The sequence below is a fragment of the Silurus aristotelis genome (assembly GCF_946808225.1).
Source record: "Silurus aristotelis genome assembly, chromosome: 12".
NCBI lineage: Eukaryota > Metazoa > Chordata > Actinopteri > Siluriformes > Siluridae > Silurus > Silurus aristotelis.
This window is the reverse complement of record NC_139585.1, coordinates 21079041-21104926: the sequence shown is the minus strand read 5'-3', so window position 1 is coordinate 21104926 and position 25886 is coordinate 21079041. Positions and strand designations below refer to the sequence as shown.

Sequence of the window (25886 nt, the reverse complement as noted above, 5' to 3'; positions counted from 1 at the left end):
CTCCTCAGGCTTACCCGGAATATTTGATCACCTATCAGATTATCAAACCGGAGGGAACTCTGGATTAAGACCCATCAGAAAGGACTGTTTTGCACACTTCCGTTTCGTAGTTTGTTTTTTTTCTACCGTTCTTTCTTTGCACTCAATATTTATCATGTTACAGTTAATTCTCTACTCAACGTGTGTGCACCGATCACTGTCCTGTTCCTCAGCAGAAGATCTCATCCTTCAAGTCAGTCATGAAACACTGTAAATCAACACTTTTCAGGAAGGCCTAATGCACAAATGTGGCTTATTTATTTTACAAAGACAACTGTGTATATAAATATATATATATATATATATATATATATATATATATATATATATATATATATATATATATATATATATATGTGTGTATATATTTTTTTTTTTTGTACAAGCATGTTGATTTATTGATATTTGTATTATAAAGATTCTATGCTATGTGTGATGTATAAAATATATGCCGGCTTCATAGGTCCTTTGGTTTGGGGTCATCCAGTTAAAGCTACAGGATGTACAATTTTGAAATTTAACCTCCTCTGGGGTAAAAAAATAACAAAGTAGCATGTTGGATTAGTGTCATTTCATACAGATATATCGACACCAATGGCGCTCAAGTATTTGATATAGTTATAAGCTGTTACCGTCGTACACCGACTTTTAAGTGCACAAGTGCATGTAAGATGATCAAACTCTCTGGCTAAATTATAGTCTAAAGAACAATTTTATAGCAAGTGGCCTGACAAGAACGTTTGGCGTAAACCAGATAACGTAAGCATACTAGCTAAAGCCAACACCAGATGATGATTTGATGTTGAACAGATTCCTCAAATCACTCTCGTCTGATATAACCAAGTATAATATCCGAATATATGGACCTCCTATAGGTCTATAGTACATTAGAACAATTAGCTTTACAACTGGCTAATAGTAGTTCCTCTCTATCACTCACTCTCTCTTTCTCTCTTCTGTGATTGGCTGCCAGCTCTAGCCTGCCATTGCCTCCTCAGACTTCTTTTGTGCCCAAAGTCAGGCATGATGACCTTTATGTATCTTAGCTTACCAGGTGATTCCGATGGGAAAACAGGATTATCAGGGTGACTCAAAACTCAGGAACGTCATCTTATAAACATCTTATACTATTGTCCCAGTAGGGACTAATATTTATTTTCTTCAGAAAGAATCCTATGCTCTGTAGCTTTAAATATCACAGCTAGAGCAAGAAACGTAATAAATATTGTTGCACAGGGATGACATCAAGTTCAAGGTGTCGGTTTCATTCCGTTTTAATGGTGCTGTTCTCAAATGTCCTACACATAGATATGGATGGGTGTTTGATACTCATGTACCCTGTGATGAAGGAAACGGAATGTATTCTGCATTTCAGTATTGTTTTAATGCACCGTCAGCATTGCCTCTCGGTAGCTGTTTTAACATTTCATGTCGCTTTTTTTTTGTTGACAGCAAAATGTTTACTGTCCTCTGAAAATAACTCAACATACAGCCATTATTGTCTAAATAGCTGGCAACAAAAGTGAGTACACCCTAAGTGATAACAGCTGTATGTCGCGTAACCATGCAAAGGTAAATGTAAATTTGTGAATCTTGTATTCAACCAGCTACAATTAGGTGCTTTGAGTACAACTCTCTCATACTGATCACTGGATGTTCAACATGGCACCTCATGGGAAAAAAACTCTCTGAGGATTTGAGACTTAGAATTGTTGCTCTCTACAAAGATGTTGTTTGTTGAAGACAACCTTTTAAAAGTTTTATCATCAGTCTTGCTTTGAAGAGACCAGATGTTAAATGAGAGACATCCTTCCATAAATCGTACATTTAATGAGTAGGAACTGAGGGTTTTTTTAAAGTGGCGAAATAATTCAGTAATTATTTTGATACATTTTGATTTTGCAGGTGTCCCCAGTTAACTAACACACCAGATAGTAAGTAGGTCAAACTTGTGCAACTCATGAGAAGAAGTTAACGGCGCTGTGTTTAAAACAGTACTGGGAATGCAGAAATCTTTCTCACAGGATCCTTTCTTGCTGAACATGGTGGCCAGTTTGTTTTCACAGTAACCGAGTTAGACATCTTACCCCATTGTTCTGTAACGTCTTTCTGATGATGCTTGTTGTGCATGGTATTCTTTGTAATGTCATGTTTGAGATGCTTTGCTTTGCGCTTCTTGAGTGTTCCATGGCCAGGGCAATAAATAGAGAACTAAAGAACCGTGTATTTGTTTATTTGCACACGAGACTGAGCAAAATAGTTATAGTGTAAATGAGTGTGTGCATGATGCCCCGAGACGGACTCCTGTCCCATTCAGGGTGTGTAAAACAGGCCATCATTTAGTTCAACATAGACATAAGTGTTCCAGTTTCAGCAACAAACACAAACATTCCATGCAGTGGTTCCCAGTAGGCTCCAGTGTTAATACAGTCTTCGCAAGCTTCACACATAATATATACAAAAGTAAGTGGTTACATGACCATCACACCTATATATGGTTCTTGCCACAAGGTTGCCATTTAATTGTATAAGATGTCGGTGTATGCTGTAGCATTACAATTTACTTTCACCGAACCTAAAAGACTTCAACCTGTTTTAGCATCACAATGTCTCTGTGCAGAAAGTGAGCTCCATGAAGACATGTTTAACAAATTTGGGCTGGAGGAACACAAGTGTCCTGCACAGAACCCTGACCTCTACCCCAACTTTGGGATGAACTGAAACACCATCTGCACCCTAGACCTTCTCACCTGACTTCAGAGCCTGACTTTACTAATGTTCTTGTAGCTGGATGATCACAAATATATATATATGATCACACTACTGAAAAATCTTGTGGAAAGCCTTCTCAGGAGAGTAAAGGTTACTATAAGAGCAAAGTCAAGTCAAGTATGGTTTTATTGCCATTTTAACCATATACAGTGCAGTAACAACATTTCCCAGGACCGAGGTGCTACAGCAAACAACGTAAATTGACAAAAGGATCAAGGAGGGACTAAATGTGGAATGATTTGAAAATGTCAAAAAGCACAACGTCCCATGACTTGCGTCCTTTAGGAACTCAGTTCTGATGCTCAGTTCTGACAGCATGATGTAACAGATGTAACTGAATTGAATAATGTTACAATGAAATATTTTTTTTTTAATAGTATATAACTTTATTAAAATATCAGCCTCATTATTTAAATATGTACATTAATGTTTTGGCTGTGTTGGAGCCAATATGCTTTTTCTTCCTGCACCTTTTGTCAACAGGTGGAATATTTGTTTTGAGGACATTATGATGACTAGCTGAACTGTTGTGTTGTATTAACTAGCTGTTATAGTGTTTTGTATGTTGTACAGCTGTTGTAGTGTTGTTATAGGGACTAGGAAGCTATTACTGTATATTGGCTTGGCTTAAACCGTTGTAATAAGATGACTAGTTGAACTGTTGTGGTGATTAGTTAAATTGGTATGTAATGGTGACTAGTTGAATTAGTGTGTAATAGTAACTAGTTGAACTGTTGTATTATAGAGAATGGTTGAACTGAAGGGTAATTGTGCCTTGGTGAACTGTTGGGCTGTGGTGACTAGTGGAATTGTGTTACCGTGACTATGGGAACTAATGGGTAATGGTGACTAGTTGAACCGTTGTGTTACTGTGACTAGTTGAACTGTTATAGTGACTAGTTGAACTGTTGTGTTGCGGTAACTAGTTGAACTGGTGTGTTGCAGTAACTAGTTGAACTGTTATAGTGACTAGTTGAACTGTTATAGTGACTAGTTGAACTGTTGTGTTGCGGTAACTAGTTGAACTGGTGTGTTGCAGTAACTAGTTGAACTGTTATAGTGACTAGTTGAACTGTTATAGTGACTAGTTGAACTGTTGTGTTGCGGTAACTAGTTGAACTGGTGTGTTGCAGTAACTAGTTGAACTGTTATAGTGACTAGTTGAACTGTTATAGTGACTAGTTGAACTAGTGTGTTTCGGTAACTAGTTGAACTGTTATAGTGACTAGTTGAACTGTTATAGTGACTAGTTGAACTGTTTTGTTATAGTGACTAGTTGAACTAGTGTGTTTTGGTAACTAGTTGAACTGTTGTGTTGCGGTAACTAGTTGAACTAGTGTGTTTCGGTAACTAGTTGAACTGGTGTGTTGCGGTAACTAGTTGAACTGTTATAGTGACTAGTTGAACTGTTATAGTGACTGGTTGAACTAGTGTGTTTCGGTAACTAGTTGAACTGTTATAGTGACTAGTTGAACTGTTATAGTGACTAGTTGAACTGTTTTGTTATAGTGACTAGTTGAACTAGTGTGTTTCACGAACTAGTTGAACTGTTGTGTTGCGGTAACTAGTTGAACTGTTGTGTTCGGTAACTAGTTGAAGTGTTGTGTTTCGGTAGCTAGTTGAACTGTTGTGTTGCGGTAACTAGTTGAAGTGTTGTGTTTCGGTAACTAGTTAAACTGGTGTGTTGCGGTAACTAGTTGAAGTGTTGTGTTTCGGTAACTAGTTGAACTGTCCACTGTGCGTGACTAGGATAAGTAATATAAACACTGAACAGCAGGGGGCGCCTTGTGACCCGTTTCCCTTTGGTTTCAACCCCCCCCTCATGACGTCATCGGCATTTTCAAGATGGCTGCAGTTCAGGGCCGAAGCAGAGAGAGAGCTAGCGGGCAAAACTACCGGGTTTAAACCTGGAAAGTGTTGGTTTAACTGAGTGGCATCGGGTTTTTTTTTTAAATCAGTAATCGTTTACCCCTCAGAGACACCACACGGTTCACGTTTTAGCATCCAGGCGAAAGATTTTCCCGACATGTTAAGCGAGGAGGAAGTGCTAACTGTGGAGGCACTGCAGCTTTAGGTCGCTACTGTGGTTATGGAGCCGAGTGAAGACTTGGACCGTGAGCAGGAACCGAGCCGAGAACTAGACGTGTATCAGAGATGGTGTGATTAGACAGATTTCGGTTAGAAAGCTAGGCGTTTGTTCAGCTGATGTGAGCGCGGAAAGGCCCAGCTCCACCGCCGTGTCGGTCTGCGGATAAAAGTGGATAAAAAGCCGAGGCGTCTCGGAGATCCGTGACACCGCACAGGGACTGGGGTACGTGTTCTAGCTAAGCGAAGGATTTGTCAAATGAGTGTGTGCACATTGGGGATAAGAATATGATTGGTTTCGTTACAGGTCGCTCCGCCGCCGTTGGGATCCGGTCCCGGTCATGCCGCCATTGACGGACACGACACAGAGTCACAGACGGAGCTGATGGTCGCGTCAGCCGAAGGCAGACCAACACCCTCCGCCGCTCATGTTAAGGATAACAAATTGGAAATGGACGGACCGGACCCACAGGAGGACAACTTCCGGCACGCCGACGAAAACGACAGATGCCCGACGCGCGAGGAGACTGCCCAGGACCGCACGGTACCGCTTTACACCGGTACAGCCAATCCGCATGCCGCGATCAAGCTCCCGAACGGTCACGTGAGCTGCGGGTGCGAGGCCCGTGACCCGTCTCAGAACTGCTCATGCCCCGCGTCGGCGGAGGTGCTGGCTAACGGTGCTCTGATCTTGAATGCTGATGCTGCGTCCTCATCTGCACCGTCTACCAGCTCCGCTTCAAGACCTCAGTCAGGTCACGTGAGCCCTGGTGATGACGTTGATGTTGATGAAGATCAGCCTGGCGCTTTGAGGTCAGGTCGAAGGTCATCATCGTCCAGCTCGGAGGCCGTCAATCGGACCAGGGATTCGGAAACTGCTTCTAATGACTGCATATCAGAAGCTGAGCCGTGCTCCTCCCAGACTCTCTCGAGCCCTGACGACAGCGAGTCTTGCCCAAACCCCGCTTTCGTGGACGTGAACCTGAGCTCGAGGAACACGTATGAAATCAGTCGGCGCCAGAGTGCCCCAGACAACGTGGTCGACGTTGCCGAGCCGGCCCTAAGACAGAAGAAACACGTCATCTCCGAGATCTTTGGCAGGTGGGAAACCGTTGTCTCTGTCGCCCGAGCTTTAATGAAAGGGTTTTTGCAGATGTTGGAATGGAGTAGTTTCATTTTATGAGGCTGCTGAGAGGTGAACGGTTGAGATCTTCTGCTCTGTAGGTGGAAAGCTAATCAGTAACTCGGGGTCAGAACGCACGCCATTATTCATACACATTCCACACGCACGCTGCTGAAAGACTGATGCACAGATTCCCAAGAGACCAACGTGTCCTCCTGTAATCAGACCTGAAATGCTGGGCTTGGCCTGCTCACATTCAAATACGGGCAGATGTTAATCATTATCACATGTAACCCAGGGTCTGAAACCAATTCTCACTAGTTGATAATTAATAATTGATCATTTGATCCTGCTTCACCTCCAAGCACACCTGACAGCCAGATGATAAAATATGTAGGATCTTCAAGACCTGGAATGGTCTGACAGAAGGGCTCTGAAGTTGACCCAAATAAAGCGTGTTAGGAAATGAAACAGAAGTAGCTGTATAGAGGAAGTGTAGATGGACAGAGGGAACGGAACGGTGGAACGGACTGAGAACATTTAATGTGTAACCCAACCGAGAAGACTATTAATGAGCAGGGAATTGCTTTTAGACAAATATGTAGATTAAATATGTACTGTTCATAAAAAATGCTGTCAGAAAAACATAAACAGAGTCGCGTGAATTATCTGGAAACCACATCTGTTAAGGTGTGTGTGGCACTACCCACAGGACCACTAGCACATATTAGGTAGAATATATAAAAAAAAAACTTTCTTTTCGGCTTCTCCCGTTAGGGGTCGCCACAGCGGATCCTCTGCACGTTTGATTTGGCACATGTTTTACGCTGGATGCCCTTCCTAACGCAACCCTCCCCAATTTATCCGGGCTTGGGACCGGCACTGAGAGTGGCTGGGGATGGTTCCCTGACCGGGAATCGAACCCGGGTCGCAGCGGTGGGAGCGCTGCATCTTAACCACTAGACCACCAGGGGACCTATATTAGGTAGAATATATAAATATATATATTTGGGGATGCATATTTCCTAAAAGTCTTCAGTACTGAGGAGCAGTCTGCTAGAGCTCTGTATAACGGGAAGGTAATACTTCTGTGCAGAGGGTAAAATATAATCTCACTAGTGTGCAAAATCATTATAGTGAGCTGTTGTTTCCTTATTATCCATGCAGCAGGATGGGTCTGCACAAAAGTACACAATGTCTTTAATGATAGTCGGTTCCTGTAGTGATCTCGAGTGAGAATTCATTGTTTCTTAACTGCAACTTGAAGTGTAGTTTTTAAACCATAGTGTTACACTTAACCAACATTCGTCAACTTGTAGAATCCGGTCACTGTCAGCAAAATCCATGTCCTCGATTGAAACCTTCTGTCCCTTGGCTCAGACTGAATAAATGCTTTTGACAGGTGATGGTTTTTCCATTGTTCAGATATCCACCTGTAGTTTTATATTTCCATTTCTGAAAGGAGTTTAGTGTTGACGTCCGTTCCGAGGTGCTTTTCTGCTCAGCACGGTTGTACAGTGTGATCAGCCTAGTGTACAGTAGTCTTGAACCAGCGAGACTGTTCTTACTCATCATCAAGGTGTTTCCGCCCTCAACTCTGCAGCTCAGTTGATTTGTCTCGTTTTTTGGGGTATTTACTGTAAACTCTATATAGTGCTTGTGCATGAAAATCCCCGGAGTGCAAAAGTCTTTCGCTTGGTTTCTTCTTCATGCAAACTATTAAAACCAGGCACCAGAATTAATCAACATTGTTCCGGTACTTATACACAATCCTGCTCGCTATTATATTACATAAGATGGTTAGGTTTGTGGTATGTTGTGCTTCTGCTTTGTCCTCCCTCGAAATCAGGACAAACGTTTGGTCCCACAATATTTATTTATATTCTATTTAAACCCATTAGCATTTCTGATTGATTGACTATATCCAAGTGTGCAAATACAGTGTGTAGGTGTTCGAAAGATAAACCAAAGCTCTTGAGATCGACCTTGATGCTGAGCGCAAACAATTCAGAACACAGCGACGTGAAACCTCACCAGTGTTTAAGCTGAAAGCCAAGGATACGTCGGTCTGACACGAAGAATAATTATTGCTTTGATATCAATCATCGCTTCTGTAGTGGATCAGATTTTGCACATTTTCTGTTCTGAGCCAATGACCTGACGATTAAGTATATCAGGTCGTCGTGAAAATATCAATAAATCTAAGAAAAGAATGGGGGGAAAAAAACCATCACAAACAGAAACAGGCTGGGGAGGAGAAAGCTTATAGCAATATATATTAGTCTTCATTGTTTATCGTTCAGCAGGACGTTATAATGGCTGCATGCAAAACTGGGTTACAGATCTGCGCTGTGTTTTACCACTTGCACTTCTGCAAACAGTCTGCAAAAAGTGGAACAATACCAGGAAACGTCATGGGCTATGTGTTTTGCTTAGAGATTCATTTACATGTCCACGTACTGCCTTTCATTTCTCCATCAGACTTTGGTTTTTTCCGTTCGACAATTTGACATGAGTTACACCAGGCTGCATTTTGTTTTTGTCTGATTGTTCACAGATTTTTTTTTTTTTTATAGACGAACACTTCTTGCTTGTGTGTTTGCCAGGGGCCTGTTCTCCAGAAAGCAGAAAGAGTCTGCAAGTGCTCCTGGCTGGAAGCTGTTTGGGAAGGTCCCACTGAGAGAAAGCCCTCCCAAGGACTGCAAAACCATCCAACAGGTCTACTGCTTTCACATATTTCTGTAAAAAAAAAAAAAAAATACAATGTCAAGAATTTGTTCACATCCTGCTATTTTTAATATTTCAAAGCTGACCTAGTGTTGTGTGGGTTTCTTGAAATACCGGTATCACCTTGATTAAGCAAGACTACGCAGCATGTACAGTGTTGGTGCAAAACTGACAAGATTGTGCAATTTTTCAATCTTTCCAGATGGTTAGACAAAATGGCCTGAAATAGCAGATATTTCACCATAAAAGAAGTAGGCTGAAATGTCTCAGTGACGATTGTACAACAAACATAGCTGACACAAGTGTGTTTCAGTGATAAGAACACTTCTCCTAGCATGAAGACACAAAATCCTATTCACAAACTCTTCTTGCTACATTTTGAACTCATCGAGAGTTTTTCCACACCTACTGGAACAACCAGACCACAATAGACGAACCTACAGGAAGCAAGAGACTCGAGACAAAATTCACACCAAGCACTTTCACTACTGCGCACGATACAACCGAATGACCATTCAGAGTTACTCTATAATCAGAGCTCACTTCTACATACACGTGTACTTAGTAGAAATGCTTTTGCTTTCTCCGGAATAAGTACGAGGAAGTCACTTGGCACCCAGGAGCAAATGTCACTCTCTCATACATTCCTCAGCGTTATGAAGCCGTTGTCTCTCACGTGATTACAGCTGGAACCTACATTTCATCAGCATTTCTGTGGAAACTAATAGGTTGTTTATAAGTAGTTATTGATAATAAGTTTAGTAGAAACAATGTTGGACTAATTCTTATGCATTGAGAGCATAACATTTATAAACTAAAAGCAGGCAATAAGATAAGACCACGGTGAGGAATGAGCCCTTTTATTAACTACAACACAGTGTGTTGAATATAATAACATTCTTGGCTTTCAGTACCTACAAGGTGACATAGTGGACATGCGACATTTGTAGGTCATTTCCTACTGTAACCAGTGCTTTCTCTGATTAGGCTTCAACCCTGATTGAAGTAATTAATGTATGTGATTCCTATAAGTATGTATAGCTACTGTACTATAGACTTGAGCTATAGTTGGTTTTTAATTTAACAACTGACAAGGGTCAAAGTCTCGATTTAATTAGTTATCAATACATAGGTTTCGGATTTAGTACATAGTTTGATGAAGGTTTCGAGTCAGGAAACCCAAAACTTTAAATCTATGACAATTGTATGAATCAAATTTAGACTATTGGATAGCGTAAGGATTCTCAGTGCCCCACTATTAATTTTATATTGGTTTCTTTATAAATTATAATGGTAATGTTATTGTGGGGAACTATTGAATTTTTTTTTTTACTAAAACAAATTTATTCATCACAGTTACTAGTGTTTGGTTTAGTGTTTGGTTGTGACCTTCGCCGTCTTTGCAACTGTTTTATATATTATATACAGGATTATATTTGTTGTTGTCTCTTTCCCTTGCTGAGATCAGAGACGCTGATCTTGCTGGAATAAAATTCTTCTTATGTACCTGAAGGTTCTCCTTCCATGCAGTTTGGAAAACTGCCAGTTCATTCATCAGTGTTCTATTGATTTCTTTCTTTCTTTTTTTTTTTTTCTTTTTCTCTCAGACTAAAGAGGTTTCTATCAAGAAGTGCGGTTTAGTTTAGGAACAACCTAAAGCGAACGAGCGAAACGAAGGACAGCACCCGTTTACTGCACATGGAGAGGAGCCAGGAATTAAACATGATGATTTTATCAACAAGGCATTGGGAGGGTTTCAACAGCATGCTGGCCTGATTTCTCTTCTTGTGGAAGTGAATACAATCGAGTTCAGATCTTAAATAAATAAATAAACAAACACCCCTTCGGGGTGTGTGTGAAGACCACACAAAAAAAATCCAGATATCCAGCAGGCTGTATGCGTGTTTATTTCTCTTTTTAAATAACGTGTGCGGATTCTGGCCAGGTTGTATCACCGTGAATCACGTGAATTCGTTCTTCGCGTTCGAGTCTCTTCTAGTGTTTACTCAAGCAAGTACGTGGCCAGTAATCTGCCTTCTCAACCTCTACACTTATCCACGACCTCGGCCAGTCTCGACCTTCTGTACCGATGTTTTCTCAGTGTTGAACATGTTCACAAACTTGCCAGTGCGTTTCAACCTTATTCCTTTAGATGATGGACATTTATATGCAACGTCCAGGGTTTGTGCAGTGTTTACATACCACTTTAAATTACATGTACGAATAGACAGGTAATTTAAAGTTGTATGTAAACACTGCACAAACCTGGACGTTGCATATAAATGTCCATTATCTAAAGCAATAAGGTAAAAACGCACTGGCAATTTTCCAGAGCTTTATTTTTGTTGCTATAAAAAAAAAAAAAAAACAAAAAAAAAAAAACCTGAGTGTAGTCTGTTCTCTTTCTTTCTTTAGGAGAATAACCCAGGCAGTCTCACGTCTGTTTCAACTCCCAATCTCTTAAGCACAGGGGTATGGCTTTTTGTTTTGTTTTTTTTAATCTATTGTTCTTACATGTCGTCATCTCTGCATGGAGCGTCGCCTTCCATTGGTTTATTTCAACCATCGATATTGTCCCATGCTCGCGCCTGCTTTCCTGGGCGCTTGCCCAGAAGTCGTTTTGCTGGCTTGCGGATGTGTTAGGCTTAGAAATGCTGATGTGCGCTGATTAATTAGCCTCAGGGAAGTCGCCGTGTCCCTCTTCTGCTTTTCTGCCATCTGTGCATTCACTTTCAAGTAGGTTTCTTTATTCAGCTTTGTTCTTATGCAGGTTTTACTGTACCAGATCAAATGTGTAACTAGAATAAATGCTGTCTACATGTCTGAAGAGAATATTCCCATATGAGGTTTTGTCTGCCTGCATTTTCTGTATCCATCATAAGAATCATGCTCATCCCTCATTTTCCTTTTTTTTTTTTTTTCCACTTTTTAGCAGTTGCTTTGTGACTGCGCACATGTCTTCAGTGCTACAGCTCCTTATGTGCAAATAACTATCGAGCATTTTGACTCTAAAAGCAGTATCTTTGTACTATTTTCTGTGGACATCATCTATGGCACAAAACAGAAAGAATAAGGAACTGTTTCTATTCTATATTCCAGACGTTGTGTTGGACTTATTATTAGTAAAGAGTCACAACTTATTTGGGTACCCAGTGAGGTCATCTTTTTAGACATGTCCTCCGTGTGGAGTTATTGTGACCCTTTCATTTCCTCATAATTATGAAGATCACACGCCATGGCCTAAAGGCCCAGTGGTCCTTGTGATCTTGATTCCTATCATCTGTCTCTCGCTGCCTCATTCATCTTTCACAACCCCTTCATTAAGCCACTTCTCTTTCTGTAAACTTTGTTACAACTGTTTAGTGATAGTTCTCCAGTTTTGAAGGGTTGACTATCAGGTACTGACTCTATATGACTTTTTTTTCTCCCCTCACAGGAATATGAGGCTAAAGCTGCTAACAGCCCATCCCAGCCCAGTCAAGGGCGACGTAAGAATCTGGAATTTGAGCCACTGTCCACCACAGCACTCATATTAGAAGACCGGCCAGCGTGAGTACTGGGGTTAACGGGCAAATTGTTGGACAATACCGGGTAAACATTACAGCGGATGTGTTTTGTAAACGTTTTAACGCCCCTTACGTATCGGTATGCCCTTTCTTTTTCGAAATGTTATAACCACGCAGAGACGTGCCAACCTTCTTTTACATTGGAGAATTCTTCTAATATGAACTACCTGGTATTAACTACCTGCTCCCACCGTTTTGTATTAAAACGCAAGACTATTCGACACACGTCATTTCCGTGTGGTGTTTATTTACTTTCCGGCTCTTTGAAACGTCGCAGCAATGACTAAAATGTGTCATCGTTTTTGAAAGCCTTAGTTTTCACAGTCCACACTGTTCTGCCAAAACGGCATTTTCAAACTTTTCCACTTTGGAGAGTGTTTTGTTAAATATGATCCTAAAAATCTTTAGGGAATTGTGCGTATTTGAGTCAGAGGGAATTCTGCATATTTAAGTCTGACAAGTATGGAATTTTGCAATAAAAAATATGTAGGGACCCTGGATGCCTTTCCTTCCTGTCCTGTTAAATAGGGAAAATTTAGAGTTTTCATTCCTATCTGTTAAAGGCTATTGATGTATGGTTCTAATAGACAAGTATTTAGGCAAATTTATGCCAATCGTCTAATTTAGTTTAATTTTGTTCACACATAAAGAGGTTATTTTTCTAGCAGCCTTTCCCTCAAGTGCTTAGTGGTTACTGTAGAAACTACATGTATCAATTGATTTCTTGTTTACTAAGATAAAAAAGTCATGCTTGGCTGCCAGTCCGGTTCCTAGCGACCCTTTGGGCTGTGCGTTATCATCCCTTCTGCATCAATTTATTCTTTCGTTCTGTATATTTTTTACTGTCCATACATGCAAACTGGTCTCAATAAAACCGGCTCTCACCCTCCAGACTGGATTTGTTTAGCAAAACACAATGACGTCTCACAAGACGAGGCTGTTTACCTCGTCTCAATGTTCCAGACTCGGAAATTGCAATTTTCCATCATATCTGCTGAAGTGAGATCAGTGTCAGGTAGCATTAGAGCCTCTTTGACCTTAGTGGCGTATCCGGATACAGCACAACACAATGCTGCGCTTCCAAATGAGCTCTAGGCAGGATGTCCTGTTACTCAGCCTTGCAGTGTGCAGTCCTCGTCTCTTCTGCATGCAGATCAGGGTGTGGTGTACACTGCGTGGTGTAGCGTTCAAGCCCAACGAGGAACTCACTTCCCTCAAACAAAGACCCAGAAATGAGTTTAAACTTATTCTGCGGCTCCTGTTTCACCACACAGAGCTTACGAACCGTGCCCTTTTCTCAGGCACTCATTAGAAATGTATGATGGCTGAAATGCGAGAGGGATTTGTGATTCAGGAGGCCTACGTTGGAGTGGAATGGTAGATAGTAAATACTGGAAGTTCTTGATTAGGGCTTGGGATTTTTGTAATATGGACACAATGATTTGGATAATCACATACGGTGACTGCAAATAAGTAGGGAGTAATGAACAGCCTAACTGAAGTGTTTTGTTCCCTTTTATAAAATAGCAATTTCTCACATCTCTTTTTATCTCTCTTGAAGGACTGCATCTTGACATGTTAGAAAAGTGTAATTTGTTTTACTGTAACAAAGCGCTGACGATTCAGACCCCCTCCGAAACCCCCCCAAAAAACCTCACCGTATGAGCCATTGTATAATGTTCTCGCTTTAATTTCCACATGTAACCTCTATCTATTAGAGCATGTTCATGTATAGAAATCTTTCAATCGGATCTTCTTATATAGAAAATTATATAGAAATTAGTTTTAGAAATGAAATCAACACCCCCTGACAGATCAGATGCTGCTAGATGTTCAAGCAGACTGCGTGTCTCATGCGCTCTTAGTAAAGCATCAAAACACAAATGACCCGTCCCTACAGCGGTACATTTTGTTGTATTCACTTTCTCGTTTTCTGTTATGTTTATTATTAAACCCGCTCACTTCCTTCTCAGTAACCTTCCTGCCAAACCCGAGGAGGAAGCTCAGCGCCACCGGCAGGAATATGATGAAATGGTGGCTGAGGCCAAGAAGAGAGGTAAAGAAGAGCTGCTTAGACACGATACCATAGAAGAATCTATTATTCTGTTTATATTGACTTGCTCAAAGCAACCCTAAATTAAATTCAGCTAAACACTAATGCAGATGGAAAGCTACTGCGTTTGAGCCTGCTGAATTTGCATGCATTACTAGCTGACTAATCACTCATCACAGTTTTCTTTTAATAAGTTTGAGTGCACTTATTTAACTGTGTGTTTTGTGTGCGTGCGTGCGTGCGTGCGTGCGTGCGTGCGTGCGTGTGTGTTCATGCAGAAATGAAGGAGGCCCAGAAGAAGAAGCAGCAGATGAAGGAGCGCTTCAAGCAGGAGGACAGCATTGTTAATGCCATGGTGGTTTGGAACACTGAGGTCCTGCCCAACTGGGACAGCATGTGAGCAACTTTTCAACTTTTCTGAATTCATTATGGGGCAGAAGAGCAACACTAGAAAGGAAAAATAAATAAATATGTGTGACTCACGCTAGGTTGATTTGCCATTTGCAGTGAATCAGGAGACAGATCACAAGTCGCTCTGTATTTGCATAAAGTTCAACTTCGTTAATTTTGTCGTTTGACGTCTCGAGTCTTTTGGACTGGGCAATGGATTTTGTATAATTTTTTTTATACAGCTCATATGTGCAATATTCATACATATATATTATGCTCATTTAAGTGATTTGACGACTCTTTTCTTTTTCTCCCACAATGTTTAGGCGTGGCACACGCAGGGTTAAAGAACTTTGGTGGCAAGGGCTTCCGCCCAATGTCCGCGGCAAAGTGTGGAGCCTAGCCATCGGCAACGAGCTCAACATCACCCCAGGTATTCAAACGATTGAGAGATTTTATAGTGAATGAAGTAAGAATTACAACACTGGGTCTCAGATATCTTTGTTTATGTCTGAATTGCGTAATAAGTATAGTCATTAAAGAACAGGTGTGTGAGTAACTCGATTACAAAAATGATTCATTTAGTCTATTTGACTAAACACGGACCCACGGACCATTATTACTGATGCACCGCCCGCTAAACTCTAGAGTGCTCTGGACAGGAGAGTTTATGAAGTTTGGGATCATTTTAAACTAAAACATAAAGAAAACTCCCAATAGTGCGGCCACTGTTTCTAAAGAAATTTGAAATAGACTTTTATATTTGTATTTATATACAGTGCGGTCAAAAAGTTCGCCAGCAGTGGTGCCGTAGAGCAAGTTTATATATATAAATATAAAACTATATAAATAAAGAGAAAGTACTTATCCAATTACTCGATTAATCGATGGAATAATAGTTAGAATTAGCAGCAGCCCTATTAACTACAATATTCTAGTTTGTAAAAAAAATATAATGTTATAAACAATATTCTATATATATAACTCTTGAAAGGTGTGAAATGTCTCTAATTGTTTCAAGGAATAATTGTCTTTATCCTTGTAGGTATTCTCATGTCTGATGAGCAGCTTTCAGCTAAATTATTTACATGAAAGGCATGCAATTGGCTCCAACTGAAAATTTGCTACCTAAGCCAAGCTTGTTCATTTAAAAAACAAAACAAAAAAAGCTAGAATATTGTTGCTGTTAATCACGTGTGTGATGAAGAACTTTCTGACGCTTACTATGGGTTACGACTTCTAAAAGTCACACATACCCGTGTCAATTTTTGATTTTATTATGTACAGTGAAACGACCAGAGTTCACAAGGGTAAGAACAGTCCAGTTTAAAATAAATGAAAGAAAAAAAAAATCAATAAATAAAAACTACATTTTTGTACCACAGCTACCAAAGCAGTTGTGGCTTAGAGATATGGAAGGTTGTGAGTTCAAATCCCGGTACTGAAAACCATTGGGATATTAAGTGAGTTGATTTGGACAAAAGTGAATACATGTACATGCTGCATCTGTAGAGGATTTCCCCGCCCCTGCCCAAGAGTCTGTATCATAATGTCTGTTTGAAAGGCATTCTAGTGTAAGCAGCATCTTTTTGTGGGGGGTTAAAAGGAGAATTGACCTAGGCCAGGTTCAAGGAAAATTAGTGTCGTTACTGAATGAAAGAAACCTGCATAACCAAACGTTTCAGCTCTGGGTTTGTGTCCAAGAGAAGTCCGGCTTGCTTACTTTCTCCCCATGCTTCCTTCCTTACTCGTCTTTCCGTCTTGTTCTTTGCAGAGCTGTACGAGATCTTTCTCTCCCGGGCTAAGGAGCGCTGGAAGAGCTTCAGAGAGACAGGCAGCGAGGTCGAGGCAGAGGGTACGTCTTCACCAACGCTGCATGTACATGTTTTTGTTGGGCAGGGCCCCTTAGCACGAACTTCCTCTTGGACACCAAACCCAGTCACAGCATGCGGCTTTAACTGCTGCTTTTCCCTGCAGCTTTTTAACACAGCTGTCTTCAGGCTTCTGGTAAACTGCAAGCCGATCTCCATCGACACAAGCGCTTCCTGTAGTCGTGTTTTAATTTTTTTTTTTTTTTTTTTTTTCCCCGACAAATCTGGAAAGTATTTTGTTCCAGACACGACAGACAGACGGACAAAGAGTGCTGAGATAACCTTTAGTGTTTGGTACTTTAGTTATAGTTAAATAATGAGAATTTTAATAACATATTCAAAATTTGAGGTACAATTAACCATGAGTTTAAATTAAGTTTTGCCACTGCACCATGATTCAATTTGAAATGGGCCAAAAAAAACCCCCAAAAAAACAGCTGCATATGCATTATATACTGTATTGTCTTTCCATTTTCATTTTTTTGTAAATCTTTTTGGATGTCACTAGGTAATTCCCCCCTCATAAAAGGCAATAAGCACACAAGTCTTGTACCCTTTAAAAAATTGAAGTAATTTGTCATAAGACCATGATTCATATTGTAACTGGATGAGCAGGCGTAGTGGTTTCTTTTTTTTTGTTGGTGTTGTTTCAGCAAAATTCCTGGCACGGAATTAAGGAGTAGAAAGCACTTTTTCTTTTTGCAAATCATTTATTTTCTATTCCTCTCTGTTCCTTCGGTGCATTCTTAAGTACATTTCCTGTACTTATAGATGTATTATTCACGATTTCTGATTCAGTATCGCTTTCATTATTTTCAGGATATAAAATGTCATTGTATGAATGTACTTACGCCATCACGTTGTCCACAGAGAGTGGGGCGTCACTAGCAGATCGGGAATCCAGCCTGGATCTGATCAAACTTGACATTTCTCGCACCTTCCCCTCGCTCTTCATCTTTCAGAAGGTGCGTTTGGTAAACATCGACACTGCTGAGGTTTGATCTGCGCCCATAAACAAACTGTGACCTGTGTCTTCTCTCCCTCTCGTTGTCAGGGAGGGCCGTACCATGATCTGCTGCACAGCGTACTCGGAGCGTACACCTGCTACCGGCCCGATGTGGGATATGTGAGTGTGCTTTTTTTTTTGGGGGGGGGGGGGGGGGGGATAAATAAAATGAGAGACTTTTACTTTAATTTCACTACATTAGAAAGTCTTTTTACTGAACTACATGTTTGAAAATCTGTCGTTTCTTTTTATTATTTATGAGCAGATAAAAACCGAACTGGTCAAACACGCAGCAAGTCACCGAACTTGTTTCGATTGCCGCTTGGTGGCATCTACTTGTCACGAACGTACGAGCGTCAGTTCAACAGCAAGCAGAACATTTGGAGAGTAAATAAACCTAAACACCGAAATTCTCTGCTCGCAAATAAATAAAAAAAATTCATTTGGTTCTAAAGATTTTGTGCTCATGATCATTTTAGTAGATATCAGTCCAGTGTTTGACTCATTAATGTCGTTCTATTAATAGATCGTGTGCTGAGATTAACATTCGAGTCTTTTCACATAATCTGAGTTGATTAAGCAAAGAGTTGTGACAAAAACAATAATAGGAACATTATAGTCATAATAAATCAATAGTACTTTGGATAAATAAAGGCAGATACTTTTGTACTTTTACTCAAGAGAAAGTTTAAAGGGAGCACTTTTACTGGAGTCATATTTTACCCAGTGTATCTCTACCTCCACTTTAACTTAAGTACATAGTTTGTGTACTTCATCACTGGTCCACACTGCTTATGCATTGTGGTTACAGTCAATTTTTCCAGTGGTCATGTGAAGTTTTCATAAAAAAAAAAGACCATTGTTAACTTTAAAACAAGTCAATAACATGAATTTTCACAGTGCTGAACAAATAAATAAAACAAATCTATTGTTTATCAGACTCTGCAGCTGTTTAAAGTTTCACCACTGCAGATTTGAATGTCTACTACTCTCCCTGCAAGCATAATTGCAGCTTACAGATGAATCGCCCAGCTATGATTTGTGCAAGAGCTCGACTTTAATATCAGATTTATGCCACTGTGTGTTTGCACTGAGAAAGTCAGATGATCAGAAAATGTCAGATCAGCCAAACGCAATGTGACTCATTAATGATTCACAGTTATGTAGGTGTTTAGAAACCGCTTGCTGCTCGGCGAGTGCTAAATCATTAACATGACCGCTTCCAGGTGCAGGGAATGTCGTTTATCGCCGCCGTGTTGATCCTGAACCTGGATGAGGCCGACGCCTTCATCGCCTTCGCCAACCTCCTGAATAAACCCTGTCAGATGGCTTTTTTCAGAGTGGACCATGAACTGGTACAGAAGAGAAGAAAACTTTGATATATATTTTTTTTATATCCAGCAGATGTTTTTCTGTTGTTTTTACGTTGCTGAGGTGCAATTTCATTTGCAGATGCTGAAGTACTTTGCGGCGTTCGAGGTGTTCTTTGAGGAAAATCTTCCCAGGTTGTTCAGTCACTTTCAAAGCTCCAACCTCACTCCAGACCTCTACTTGATAGACTGGTGAGTGGCAGCAGGAACGGCAATGTTTTGAATTGCAACAAAGAGAAAAAAAATAAAATAATAAAATAGGAGAATCTGGACATGATCTCTGGAGGTGAAATCAAGTGATATAAACGAGGAGTTTTATTCCTAGGAGTTGTGTTTCTAACAGTTGGGTATTAATAATATCAGTTCAAAAGTCTGCATCTCTATGAATGCAAAATAATTGTTGACTTTAACTTGTCCACACTAATGCGTTTTTGTTTGAAAGCGCATATTTTTCTCCGTCCACACTGAGACACCGTTTTCAGTGAAAAAAGCGGATACATCATGGATATTAGCTGTAACAATTTTTGGCAGTGGGCGTGTGGAGACAATGAAGTCGTGATCATATAAAATATTATAATGCATGGCCTCTTAGAACTGTAGTTTTTAGACAAAATGGCCATCTTCAAATTTATCCGGATTAGTATAGAACTAGCATTTATTTCTTCATTTTTCATAACTGCTGTGCAGCTTCTGTGGATCTTCTTGGTTGTATTAATAATATTATAATATAATAATATTGCTCTGCACTAATGTAACAAACTCCCATCTTCACTGCAGGACTGGAGATCAGAGGGGTGTCGTGGTCAAAATCGAATTAGTTTTTGCCTTATATTTAATGAAATGCTGTCTTGTAAACATTCTCTACTAAAGGCAGCACCTTTTTGTGTGTGCGCGCGCATGTGCAGGATTTTTACACTCTACAGCAAGTCCCTACCGTTAGACGTCGCCTGCCGCGTATGGGACGTGTTCTGCCGAGACGGAGAAGAGTTCCTGTTCCGCACGGCTCTGGGGATCCTACGCTTGTACGAGGACGTGCTCCTCCACATGGACTTCATCCACATGGCTCAGTTCCTTACGCGCCTGCCCGAGCAAGTCCCCACGGAGCGCCTCTTCAGCGCCATCCTCAACACTCACATGACCAGCAGCAACCGCAAATGGTCCCAGGTGTGTCTTACATCCACACCATTCCACAACACAAGCCAGACTTCTTTTATAGCCTTCATATTGTTCTGTAGCCTGCACGTGAAACCTCTTTTCTTTTCCACATTTTTCTTCCATGAATGGGATACACAATTACACCACAATACAGGACACACAGAACACTATACTTTCAGTCCATACATGGGCTGCATTACAATAAAATAACATTGCATCACACCAACAGCCTTCACCACTGACCATCGGTGAGTTGTCATGGAAAAAGAGTTTATTAACAGGAGAGTTTGTGCACTAAAAGATAATTCACAGGTCATAATGGGTATTTTTGGCTAATAGTTGTGACTAATGTGTCTGAAGCACACACCTGATTATACAGTATAACGCATTTAAAGAGAAGCATAGCCTTGTTTTTGACCCTGTGTGCAGCCATGTCGATTCGGAAGTCGCAGTCCGACTATGTATTATTTTTTGAGAAGAAAAAGCAACACTACGCTAACATTAGTTTTTTTTTATAGCTCTGGTGTCGTTTTGGGTGTTATTCAAGGTCAGTAATAATAAAAAACAATTACACTGCGTTTAAAGTGCAAAGCGAAGAATAAACAAAGCCACTTACCATGTTCTTCGGGAATCCGGTCGGTACAAATAAGTGTATCGTTACACCCCTAAAAAAAAAAAAAAATTGGGAAAGGGAATTCTGTATGCCTGGCAAAGTATGCTGGGAAAGTAAATACAATTTGTGGCTTTCTGATTGAAGAAAACTGCATGGTGGTGTGGTGCAGCGTGATGTCAGAATACTACATCCTGAAGTCCGTTATTTTTCAGCAACTGCTAACAAGTGTTAAAATCCACTCCTATCACAGCAGCTTTGTGTACAATTAGAATTTAAGGACTTGTTAAACTTTTTTTTTTTTTTTTTATATATATACAGCGGGGAAAATAAGTATTTGACACATCAGCATTTATATCAGTAAGGGGATTTCTAAGTGGGCTATTGACACAAAATTTGAATTCATACAAAGAAATCAGAACATTTAAGTATACAAGTATATTTTTTATTGTCGAGAGGTTTGTGTCTCTCTCTGAGATATCTCCGAAATTCAACAAGAAAATGTAAAAGGCACCTGTCTATCAGACTTTCTCTAGGGGGCGAGTCCTTCTACAAAATGTTAAACGATCGAGCGCATCAGTCATGTAGAAACCTGATTTTGCATTGAAACTGTCGGAGCTGATGTTCTAGAAAATGATTTGACACCTTGATTGAATGCATGTTGGAATGTGTTAAATGAATAACATCTGCATTGGATAACTAATGTAATACTGCCAGGTCGTCTTTGTTCTACATCCGGCCTGTCACTTGTGTCACATGTCTTTTTTGTATCCCCTTTCTTTGTAGGTCTTCAGTGCACTAATGAAGGACAAAGAATCGGACAAAAGTGGCAGCCCTACCCTGAAAAGCTCCTGACGCCTCTCATCCTCATGCTACACCTTCAGTCTTTTGTCCTTTGTGTTGTCTTTTCCGTCTAAGGTTGTAATAAGCAGAAGGTCAAGGAGTCGGCGTGAAGGCTGAGTAAAACCGGTTCTCATAGAAACGACCTGCAGTATTACAGACATGGCTAGCGATTAGATGTAGGAATAAATGTAGAAGTCTGTGGGAAAAGAAAAGCTTGTGTGTTTTCCCATACAAGACACACAGTTATTTCTGAAGAAAAAATATTCCACCACCAGCAAATTGATTTCATCCGAAAACATTATTTTTTTAGTTTTTCCACATGGACCAACAGGAACGGCGCTTTGCCCGTGTCACGCACTATATCGCCGCTTTCTTCCTCCACCAGTTCACGTGTTGCACTTAAAGCTGTGATGTTGATGAAGGATATTCTTAACACTACTCTTAAACCGAGCATCAGGACTAGGAGGAGGCTGTACTTGTTTAAAAAAAAAAAAAAAGGAGTATTGTGACTAAAATGTCTATGATGTGCAATGAAGGTTCGAAAGCAGTGAATAAAAAGCTTTGCATGCTGGTCGCAATCAGCTTTTCATTCCACAAGCCTGGGATATGGGACAGGTTTTTCACTCCAAAAAAAAGAAAAAAAAAACGAGGACACTAAATTATCAAACGCCTGTATGCTCAGATGAAATAGTCTTTTCTCTTCTATACATATTCTGTCCATTTTTGTCTGTTTTAATATTCGACCAAATGTATCTGCTCTGTCTGCAGTGTGCTTTGTCTCTCGGGGAGGGGGGGGGTTGGAGGCTTTGAATGTTTTGCTCTGCGTCTCGGATTTATGATTTTAAGAAAAAAATCTGTGGTGTGTTTGTTTTAATTCTGACTTTGTTTTCTACTCACTCCCTGCTATTGTACAGTTTTCATACTGCGTAATGAGCAGAATTGTAAATACGTGATGAAGTGGACACCACTAAAAGTAGAGCACATGTAAATAAAGCCGAGAATGGAAACGTGATCTTGGTGTTTGTCCTGCATCTCATGCAAATACACACCGTGTACTCAGTGACCGTGAAGCTAATCTCCGTATGGAATCTGATCATCGAAATTGATGCAGTGAAAGTACGCTAAATAATAACGAACGCATTCAAAAACTCTGATCTGAACTGCTTGTTTTATATTAATACATAAATTATCCAGACCCCCTTTACTTTTTTTCAGTTTTTTTGCGTTGACGCAAGAGTTTGGGGGGGTTTGACGCAACGAGGTTTGCACACCTGGATTGGGGGATTTTCTGCCATTCTTCATTGCAAATTCTCTCAAGCCATTTTTAGGTCTACAGAGTTGGGGTCAGGGTTTTGGCTCAGCCAATCTTAGACATTCACAGAGTTGTACCCTAAGCTGTGTTGTCTTGGCTGTGTTTAGAGTCATTGTCTCGTAAGAAGGTGGACCTTTGGGCCAGACTGAGATCCTGAGTGCTGTGGAACAGGTTTTTTTTTATGGAGTATATTCAGAGGTGGGAAGTAACGAAGTACAAATACTTTGTTATTGTACTTAAGTAGATTTTTCTGGTATCAGTACTTTTTATTTATTTTTTGACCAACTTTTTACTTTTACTCATTACATTTTTACACAAATATCTGTACTTTCTAATTCGTACATTTTCAAAACATGCTCATTCCTTTAGTTTTAATCTATTTGGTGAATGTCAATATATTTTTTCCTTCACATTGCACACCATTTTCAGCCCTATAACCTATTTCCTGTCACCGCACAGCTTTTTCAGTCCACTGGTGTATTATTTCCTGGCTCTCACACACCACAGATGCAGGTGAGTTTATTAAGATAACAATGAGCAGGAAGAAGGCAACAAAGAAGTAGTATGGGGCTGATGTGGATGACCCAGCGATGTAAACATGACTGAGAACAGAGACATTTCTAATCACCTGATCATTAAAAAATTGTATTTGCTTTGTATTAATATATTAATTAAGACTGCCAAAATGCAAATTCATTTTAATGGAACTAATTGTATTAACACACGATTAATTTCTGTATAATCATTATTATTTAAAAAAAAATCTGAATATAAAAGAGGCGAAATTAAAACCGTCAGTGCATCACACGTTTGTCCTTTCTTTACTCAGATATAAAACATAAATAAACTGATGCCCCAAGTCCCAAATCACCACCAAAATGCGCCATGACGCTCACATCCAACAATTTACCCTCTGTGGGTCGACAAACGCGACGGCGCGTTTACTTGCATTTTTTCCTCATAACGCCGAAACAAACAAATATTCTCTTATTATGTAATCCATATAAAAGTTATACGAGGTATAGTTTCTCTGGTATAACCTCATTAACCGTCCGTGTGGAAACATAGCAAAGGTTCCGTTTGGTGTGCTGGTAATTTACGTAATTTAAAACATGTTAAGTTTGGTTTCATGAATAATAAACATTTGTGTAAAGCATCATTATTTGTCTATGCCCATGTTGATTAGAGTATAAAAAATTGGAAAGAATAAATTTAAGGTACATTTATAACAAATAAAAATCAAATTAAAAAGTGTAGTCAGTACTTCAACTTTTACCCGAGTATTTTCAAACGAATATCTGTACTTCTACATACGTGAAGGATGTATGTACTTTTGCCACCTCTGAGTATATCTCTGTACTTTGCTCCATACAGCTTTCCCTCAACCCTGACCAGCTGCCAGGTCCCTGCTGCAGAAAAACAACCCACAGCATCATGCTGCCACCATCATGCTTCACTTTTTTAATGGTTTTGATGAGCAGTGTCTGTTTTCCTTAAGACATAACACAAATAATTGAGGCCAAACAGTTCAATCTTGATTTAGTCATACCAGACAAACTTGTTTCTAACACTTTGAGAGTCTAGCCACTCTGCTATAATGCCAAGATTAATAGAGGGCTGCAGTGATGGTTGTCATCCTGGAAGGTTGTTTTATCTCCACACTGGATCTCTGTCAGAGTGACCATCAGGTTTTTGGTCACTGCTCTTACTGAGGCCCTTATTCCCTGATTGCTTAGTTTGCCTAGGTGACTATCTCTTGGAAGAACCCTAGTTGTCACACTTCTTCCATTTGAGAATAATTTAGGATCTTTTCGAGCCTACCCCAGATCTGTCCCTTGCAACAATCCGGTCTCTGAGCTCTGCAGGCAGTTCCTTTGACCTCATGGCTTAGTTTTTGCTCTGATATGCATTGTCGGCTGTGAGGAGTTTCATAGAGAGGTGTGTGCCTTTCTAAATCATGTTCATTACTGTTCCACAGGTAGACTCCAATCAAGGTGTAAAAACATCTCAGCAACGATCAAGAGAATTGGGAATCACCTGAGCTAATTTTTAAGTGTTGTTGCAAATGGTCTGAATGCTTATATACATTTGATATTTTTAATGTTCTTTTTTTTTCTTGTTAATTTTTTTAACATTTCTAGAATTCTGTTTTCACTTTCATTATGGGGTACTAAGTGCAGATTAATGAGAAAAATATATATGTATGATATATGACTGTAGTATCATGCTTCAACATAACAAAATGGAAATAAGTGAAGGGGGTCTGAAAACTTTTCCAGTTCACAGTAAATTGTACTTGTTTGTGTACAAATTTAATTTGTATTTTATGCAGTTTTTTAACCATTTTAAGACAATTAATAAATTATATTCGTTCTCTTTTCTGTTCTAACCACAATTTAAAAATATAATATTTATAAGCCTAGAATAATCTGAAAAGAAAAGAAAAATACAGCCAAAACATTAATTTTATTAAAAACATTTTTATATAAAAACCTCATTTCAGGTGTTGCATGCGGTCCTCCATACCGCTCAGGGGCAGTGCGGAAAGATTATACGTTGTACTTCCAGGTTGACGACAAGCTTTATGAGTCACTTTGTAGATCCGATTCGTTTGAACTACCCTTTTAAGGGAACCGAGTTGAGTGGAACCGAAATATATGCAGCTACAATTTCTACAGTATATAGAAACGTATTCGCAAACTATAAACATTAAAATATTTTATTCACAAACATTTATTACTAATTATTTGACTAAAATAATTTTTGTCGGGTTGCAAAAAGCTATCCAATGAGCGTGTTTACGAGTCATAACTCTTTCATAATCTGTTGAATTTTTGCTGAATTACTGTCGAAGCATCATTTTGCGGTCCAAATAAATAAAAAATAATTATGTATAATAATGAAATAAACAAATTGTATTTTAGCTTTTTTATAGTTGCTTTTACCGCGTTTAATTGAGCTCTT

At 39.7% G+C, this 25886-nt stretch overlaps 2 protein-coding genes across 6 annotated transcripts in view; both read left to right on the top strand.

Annotated features, from left to right (window-relative positions):
* Positions 1-2258, top strand: part of LOC310734581 (poly [ADP-ribose] polymerase tankyrase-2-like) — a 28486-nt gene extending 26228 nt beyond the window's left edge. For both annotated transcript variants that reach the window (XM_083556767.1, XM_083556766.1), the window contains exon 26: positions 9-2258. In XM_083556767.1, the coding sequence (XP_083412893.1) occupies positions 9-68 (60 nt within the window). In that variant the 3' untranslated portion in view covers positions 69-2258. The remainder of the gene's footprint in view (positions 1-8) is intronic.
* Positions 2259-4606: 2348 nt separating this feature from the next.
* tbc1d12b (TBC1 domain family, member 12b) lies at positions 4607-22622 on the top strand. 4 transcript variants are annotated; one of them, XM_083556774.1, is made up of 15 exons: positions 4607-5122; positions 5204-5997; positions 8626-8737; positions 11162-11218; positions 12183-12295; positions 14286-14368; positions 14644-14761; positions 15082-15188; positions 16530-16610; positions 17497-17591; positions 17681-17752; positions 18859-18987; positions 19085-19194; positions 19908-20166; positions 21554-22622. In XM_083556774.1, exons 2-15 carry the CDS (start codon positions 5282-5284, stop codon positions 21620-21622), a joined length of 2121 nt encoding a protein of 706 aa, XP_083412900.1. In that variant the 5' UTR covers positions 4607-5122; positions 5204-5281; the 3' UTR covers positions 21623-22622. The 4 variants fall into 4 exon arrangements, with proteins under 4 accessions (XP_083412900.1, XP_083412901.1, XP_083412898.1 ...); XM_083556772.1 differs by having other exon boundaries at positions 4634-5122; positions 8596-8737; XM_083556775.1 differs by lacking the exon at positions 11162-11218 and having other exon boundaries at positions 4633-5122; positions 8596-8737.
* Positions 22623-25886: the final 3264 nt, after the last annotated feature.

Excerpts from the sequence above, each read along its gene's own strand:
- tbc1d12b (XM_083556772.1), top strand. The coding sequence starts at position 5,282 with ATGGTCGCGTCAGCCGAAGGCAGACCAACACCCTCCGCCGCTCATGTT. Across the intron at positions 12,296-14,285 it reads ATATTAGAAGACCGGCCAGC|TAACCTTCCTGCCAAACCCG; the intron begins GTGAGTACTGGG and ends CTTCCTTCTCAG. Across the intron at positions 17,592-17,680 it reads CGCTCTTCATCTTTCAGAAG|GGAGGGCCGTACCATGATCT; the intron begins GTGCGTTTGGTA and ends TCTCGTTGTCAG.